The 7773-nt window shown below is 44.7% G+C and overlaps 1 protein-coding gene across 1 annotated transcript; it reads right to left on the bottom strand.

The window, feature by feature from the left end:
• Window positions 1-2500: 2500 nt before the first annotated feature.
• On the bottom strand, window positions 2501-6580 carry LOC118423496. The gene is made up of 2 exons (XM_035831669.1): window positions 6112-6580; window positions 2501-2712 (listed from the first exon to the last, which is right to left on the bottom strand). Exons 1-2 carry the CDS (start codon window positions 6569-6571, stop codon window positions 2501-2503), a joined length of 672 nt encoding a protein of 223 aa, XP_035687562.1. The 5' UTR covers window positions 6572-6580.
• Window positions 6581-7773: the final 1193 nt, after the last annotated feature.

The following is a 7773-nucleotide window of genomic DNA, read 5'->3' on the forward strand; positions in this document are numbered from 1 at the left end:
CTTTTCGCACTTTCGGTACTTTCCTTTTCGTTCCTTTTCGTTCCTATCCAATCTTTTCGTTCCTTTTCGCACTTTCGGTACTTTCCTTTTCGTTCCTTTTCGTTCCTTTTCGCACTTTCGGTACTTTCCTTTTCGTTCCTTTTCGTTCCTTTTCGTTCCTTTTCGTTCCTTTTCGTTCCTTTTCGCTCCTTTTCGTTCCTTTTCGTTCCTTTTCGCTCCTTTTCGTTCCTTTTCGCACTTTCGGTACACCGGGTGGAAGTATGGGAGATGTACGACAGGTTGCAGAAGGTACGTGTGCGGAAGGCGGCCGGCCCGGACAACATCACGGGGCGGTTGATAAGGGAATTTGCATATGAACTCAGCCAGCCACTGACGCGCATCCTAGCTGAATACATCCCTGCACGAAGGCCGTGTTCCCAGGGAATGGCGGGAAGCAACCGTCATTCCCATCCCCAAAACAAAACCCCCGACTGTGGAAGATCTCCGACCAGTCTCGCTAACCTCTACATTAGCAAAGGTGTGCGAAGGATTTGTCGCCAAGTGGACATTGTCAGACATCATCCCCAACATCGATCCTAAACAGTTTGGCGGACTACCTGGGAAATCAACAACACATTGCCTGGTGGATATTCTAAACCATATCAGTTCTACCTCGGACCGGAGAGGAACACTTAGCAGCATTGTTCTTACCGACTTCTCCAAGGCATTCGATCGTGTTGAGCACACGACCGCGATAACAAGGCTGTTGGAGTTAGGCTGCAGACCGTCACTGATCCCTTGGATATGTAACTTCCTAACTGAGAGGCGACAACGTGTCTTGTACCAGGGTTCCTATTCAGTATGGGAGGTACTTACCTGCGGTTTGCCACAGGGCACTGTTCTGGCACCAATCATTTTCATAGCCATGATTAACAGCGCCGCCAAAGGTACACGATCGGAAAACTGGAAGTTCGTAGACGATCTTTCAAATTCAATGATTGAAAGCAGACTCTTACATGAAACATCACTCCTGCAGCACGACCTCAATGTCCTAGAACAGTGGACTTCCGACAGTCACATGAAGCTGCACCCCAAAAAATGCATGGTTATGCATGTGTGGTTCACAAAAGTTCCACCTCCCCTTCCAACGTTATATATTGATGGTCATCCCCTTCAGCAAGTCACTTTTGCCAAGCTGTTAGGGGTGATAGTGCAGTCCGATCTGAAATGGAACGCCCACGTGAACCACATCATCAGTCAGAGTAGCAGACGACTCTTCCTACTACGCCACCTTAAAAGATTCAAACTCCCTGTACCTGACCTGGTGACTGTGTATATAACCTATGTGCGTCCTCTGTGCGAGTATGCCTGCCCTGTGTGGAGTCCTGGGCTTACATCAACACAACCAGCCCAGATAGAGAACATTCAGCGCCGTGCCTGTCGTATAATCCTCGGTAGATGCTATACAAGGTACTCGGAAGCATGCAATCAACTGGGGCTACCAACTCTCCAGCAAAGACGTGAACAGCTTACTGTGAAATTCTGCTGCACCTTGTTGCAATCCAGAACATTCAGACAGTGGCTCCCACCACCCCGAGGCGAAACCAGTGGGCGACTCACCAGATCACACGGCAAACTGACCACTATCAGTGCCAGAACAGAGCGATATAAGAACAGTACAATTCCGCACATTGTCAGACTACTGAACTCATAGACTGCGTTATTTTTACCATATCCGTTTTATCGCTCAATCAAATATGTAAATTTTAGATATTTTAATACGCTGACAAATATGAATGATTTTAAATGTCCGTCTTAAGTTTGTTATGGTACGTTGATGTATGTACAGGAGCAATTCAGGGCCTAGTGTTAGCGCCCTGCCATTCTGTACATGTTGAGCACCAAATAAACCATTATTATTATACTAGTAATCAGCTTTTCGTATGTTTTGCACCGGTTGTGTTTACATTTATTTATATAGTAGTCACTGTCCCTGGAGGGGTAAATATGTATTGCCCGCTGTGACAATTTATTGTAAAACTGTTATGTAGGATCAATTAAAATACGAGGCATACATATACTACAATACATCCTTAATTGTGACAGCTAAAAACAATTTGTCAGCTGTGCCATCTTTAGCAGTGATGGCATTGTACTGAATCTTGTGATGAGAGTAGTTGTTATAGTAAGTGTTTTTTTAGTTTAATTAAGGTTACGTGTGACTCCGCGAGTAACAGGTCTGCAGTTCTGACTTCTGTGTGCTATGAAGCCACAGTACATAGTAGCTAAGTCAGCCACCGGAATTCCGGACGTCTTGTGTCTTTGGAGCATAAAAATGCGTTTTAAAGCTTTAGCTTTTTTGGGGGGTTAATCACAGACCTGTTTGTCTCACGTAAGGTTGGACTGCAACCACATTACGAGCACTTTGGCAACATCCACGGTCATATGGAAGAAGCTCTTGTTTGGTGCAAATATTTATTTTTAAACTTCGTCCACTTGTCCCCCTGCTTACCTTGTAGGTTCATGCGCACATTTCTGACATTCTTAGTACAGTGGAGACATTGAACTCACCCCTCATCCTTTTGCTGCTACCTGGCGTTGTTTCTTGTGACGTTAACCAATGCCTCTTGACAGAAAGTATCGGCGCCGCAACACTACTATGTCGTTTTTCTTCCAGCATTGTTAACGCGTCAATGGTCTCTTTCTCGCCCTTCTTACTGGGTTCAGCTACAGCTGGGTTCCGAGAAAAATCATTTCATCAGCCAAGTCTAAACAGCATCATATGTAAAATTGATAGGTGCAATTCAGTTCTGTGCAATTTAAATGAGAACATCCTAAATGAGGTCTTGTCACTACATTACTCTTGACTCGATTACATTGAATATGCGTTGGAGTTTTAATTACAAATCTGCTTTAGTCTATGTCACATCCGTTTTGGTTTGGATTTGAAGGATATTTCAAACCCATTTTGATCAAATGTAGATGTGCTCTTATATCAATATTGCTATTTTATGTTTATTTGTTTGATTCAGGCCCATGGCCCATAAAAACAGTCACAGAACAGAGGTTAAAAAGACTACGCTTACAACTGATTAACTATTATTTACATAGTGTCGCCAGAATGTGCTAAAGCGAAAGCCGTCCGAGTGGACAAGCACTCGGATGATGTCATTGTCAGACGACAGCAATCGCATAGCAAATGCATGGGTGACCTTACGGCGCCTTGCGTCAAACATGTCGGTCCGATTACTAACAAACAAGCAACTAGTGCTTGTGTGCCTGCCGACCGAAAATAGGAGTTTAAATGCGCTGTGGTAAGCCACACGCAGTTTCGAGATTGCACTCACGCTGTAGTTGCTCCAGATTTCAGCACAATGCATTGGGGAGCAATATGCTGAGAACAACTCACTTTTTACCGCCGCTGAGCAGTTACGAAACCGTCCGAGGAGTGAATTTGCCCGAGAATAAAAACCTCTGACGTGGGCTCGAATTGCTGTGTCATCCGAAAGGTCAGAGGTAATTATGTATCCAAGATAAGTGGCAGAGGAGACATACTTTAAGGCGGTACCGTACAGCATCAGCGGCGGCAGTGACATACTCATGCCGAAGCGGCGACACGGGAAGTACATACATAGTGTTTTCGTTTCATTAAACAACATGTCAATATCCGCTCCAGAGAGCTCACAAATACCAATCAATTTCTGCAACGCTTTAACAGACGGACAGACGAGGCAAATGTCATCCGCGTACATCAAGTGGTTGACTAAGGTGTCCCCAACATAGCAACCGACTCCAGACCTCAGTAGCTCGGTACTCAAATCGGATACATACACATTGAACAAGATGGGTGACAATATGCTGCCTTGAGGCAATCCATTCATAGCAGTAAACGTATCCGAAAGGGTGTGGCCCCAACGGACACAGAATGACAACGTGCTATACCACACGACCAGGAATCTAACTAGGTACATCGGAACCCCTCGATCCATAAGTTTTTTAAACAATGTCCAGTGGTTTACACGGTCAAACGCTTTGGATGCGTCCAGAAAACATGCGAATACAGGAGAGCCCCTTTGTCGATAATACTGAATAATTTCTTTGAGGGCAAATATGCATAGATCGGTTCCATGTTTTTTCTTAAACCCGAACTGGTTGCTCGGGGAGCATAGGAAATCGTCAAGGTATGTCAATAATACAGATTCGATGACTTTTAACAAGGGGCTGGCAATTGCAATCGGACGATAACTGTCCTTGTTCGAAGCATTACAGCTGGGCTTCTTCAATATAGGGACGAGTACAACGTTCAGAATGCTAGGTGGCACATAGGCGTGTCTAAGCATAGAGGAAATTAAAATTGAAAGCAAAACGGGAAGTTGGGGCCCGGCGTTCTTAAGATGCTCAGCTGAAATGCCTTGCACGTCACTAGCCTTCCCATTGGATAAGTCATTGATAGCCTCACATACCTCTCCTACTGTTACCGTGGTTACATCGCTAACATCAGATTCCATTGCATGCATAACAGATGGCTTGTGATTAGCGGAATTAACCGAATTAAACAAGGAACTGTAGTAGTTTCTCCACATATTGGCAATTTCTGTAGCCCCCGTGTAACCATCAACCGTGCTGGGAAGATTTGGCTTGGAGCGGTTTTGCGAACGCAGAGCATTCCAAAAACTCTTGCAACCCCCCTGATGAAGATGCATGGCAAGCGCGTCCGCTCTAGACTGGGCCTCAGAGCGGCGACACTGCCTCAGTAACTTGTTTTACGCATGATATTCCAGACCGCTCCATGCCTAGGACGGCCCAACTGCCGCCAGAGAAGGAAAGCATCTCGGGCGGCTTGATGGGCCTCCTTGACAACGGCGTTCCAGCCGGGTACAGAGTAAGGGGAGGATCGTTTCTTATTAGGGAGAGAAGCGGAGGCGGCTGCATGAAGAGTGTTTATTATCTGGTTGGAAAGGTGAAGGATGGCATTCTTATGAGTATCATTATCACAGTTAGGGTTGTTACAGTAGAGAACGTCATCGGGGATGAAGATATTAGATACGAGTGTATCAGAGTAGGTTTGGTAGCGAAGCAGATCGGCTGGAGTTGCGCGTTCCCAATTAACATACTTAACATTCATAGGTGGGTTCTCAGCTGTGTTTACAAATAATGGCTACCAGTGGAACGATACTTGCAGTGGAAAATGATCGGACGACAGGAAGCCATGATCAACCTTCATGTCTATGATGTTGTTATGCATGGTTTCGGAACAGACGCAGTGGTCCAACCAAGATGTTGTCCCATGAGCGTCACTCAAGTACGTAAATGTGTCATTGGGAAGCAACTCAACGTCGCTGACATGAAGGTTGTTGTCCTGACAAAATTCATACAGCATAGGGGCAAACCGCCCGTCAGGACGGGTGTTAAAGTCACCCATAATACAGATGTTAGAGATACCTAGATCATTCGAGAGTGACTCAATCTTACCAAGATTCTCCATAAACAATTCAACATGATTGCCACAGCCAGTTGGCATATAAACACATACAAGGAGCATTTGTCTATCTCCAGACTTAACACTTGCGGCTAAAATTCGATCCTCATCGCAACTCTCGATACTGACCTCTAGACCAATGTTCTGCCTCCAAAGGACAGCTACACCGCCATATGGGCGACCTTGAAGAATACCCTCCTCTGTGTTAACGGGGGAGGTACCGAAAGCTAAGAAATCATCGTCGAGTTCTGATAAAAGGTGCAGGTCCTGTTATGATGGAAGATATCCAATGATGCATTTACAATATAATGGTGTTTAAAAAAAATCAGATTACAGGTGTTTGGACTTTTAAACCTGTAATGCTATAATTGTATGTAATTGGTTATCGGTTGTCATTACTGCTGGCCATACCGTTGAATTTTATGTTGTCTTCAAATAAACAATACCAGAAACTAATTTCGGGTAAATTCTAAACTGGACAGTGGGGTTCAAAGGAGAGGAGGGTAAAAGGAAAGTGAAAGGGACGATTTATTTTCCTGTTTCAGTCGCTGTCTATAGCACTGAATATAAAGTGCAAATTTGTGATGGGAACGGCGTGAATCGATTGGAAAGTATAACCACCTGGTTGCAGTAGGAAAATATAACAAACTTACCCATAGTCCCGGGTTCTGGAAATGTTTCTTCGCTTACATACGTCAGAAACTGCTCTTCACCGTCAAAAGGGTCACATTCACATTGCCTTCTGCGCTCTTCCAAACATTTCCTAATAGTGATAAGGAACACAGATTTCTTTACTCTGTCTTTTGAGAAGAACCCCGCAAAGAATGCAACTTCATCCTCCTGGAGAGGTCCTTTGCTCTGCTCTTTCTCTTCACTGCTGGAATTGCTGGAAGACTCGTAATCCTTCGGAAATACGATTCCACTTTCATTGGCAAAAGAATGCGATTGACCACGCTGTATCATTTTCAGAGCCGCCATCCATTGCTGTGACCTTATGGACCTCAAGTAGAACTGTAGACACGTAGGCATGTCTTCAGGAAACCCGGACATATCAAGCCGCCCCGGGTTGACCCACGTACAGGTAAACTGCTGTTCCCAGGAAGGTGTAGCCATGTTGTTAACAGCAGACTAGTGCTGCCTCTGTCCCACTAGAGAAACAGTCGGTATTGGTTGCTACTCGATGTTTTGACACATAACATACCGGACGTCACATGACGAGACCTGACGTCACATGACGAGACCACTGCACACAATTGGTGCACGCCTTCGATGTTGCTTATACCCCCCTCACATTAGGCGAAAATCGATCGGACGACGAGTCTGCTAGCTCTAAATTACGAGGAGACATGACCCTGACGGTTGCGGTCGCATTTGTCTCGTCACGAAAATGCAAATGAGCAAACGCCCGATTTCACGACCACGAAATTGGAATATGACCTGACGTTGCGACATTGCACGTGAGTTGCCCAATCCCGGCACGCGAGGAAGCCCAGGACAGCGATCGTGCCCCACGACGTATGTCTATGATTCTCAAACTGACAACATACAATTGACGAATCGCTGGGAAAAATGATGCCCCACGACGTATATTTAACGTTATGTCTATGATTCTCAAACTGACAACATACAATAATTGACGAATCGCTGGGAAAAATGATGCCCCACGACGTATGTCTATGATTCTGAAACTGACAACATACAATTGACGAATTGCTGGGAAAAATGATGCCCCACGACGTATGTCTATGATTCTCAAACTGACAACATACAATTGACGAATCGCTGGGGAACATGTTGCCCCACGACGTATGTCTATGATTCTCAAACTGACAACATACAATTGACGAATCGCTGGGAAAAATGATGCCCCACGATGTATGTCTATGATTCTCAAACTGACAACATACAATCGACGAATTGGTGAAAAAAATGATGCCCCACGACGTATGTCTATGATTCTCAAACTGACAACATACATCAGTTCTGTCATATCTGAATTCACCTCTGACAGAGCTACCGCCCTGATGTGAATATGTGACATATGACAATGCGAAGAACTTCTGTCATCTGCCCTACTATGATGACCTGCAATATTACACCAAGTCAGGATTTTAATCTAACATCTGACATTGGTCCTTACACCAAGTCAGGTTTTTGATCTAACATCTGACATTGGTCCTTGCGCCATGTCAGATATTTAAATCAGATTTTAAATTGAAAAAATCTGACTGTTTGAAGACCCCCGCTTGATGTTTGATTCAAAAATCTGACAGTGCTACACAAAGTGTCACATGTTAGACTAGAAATCTTACATT

Source organism: Branchiostoma floridae, chromosome 1, assembly GCF_000003815.2.
Source record: "Branchiostoma floridae strain S238N-H82 chromosome 1, Bfl_VNyyK, whole genome shotgun sequence".
NCBI lineage: Eukaryota > Metazoa > Chordata > Leptocardii > Amphioxiformes > Branchiostomatidae > Branchiostoma > Branchiostoma floridae.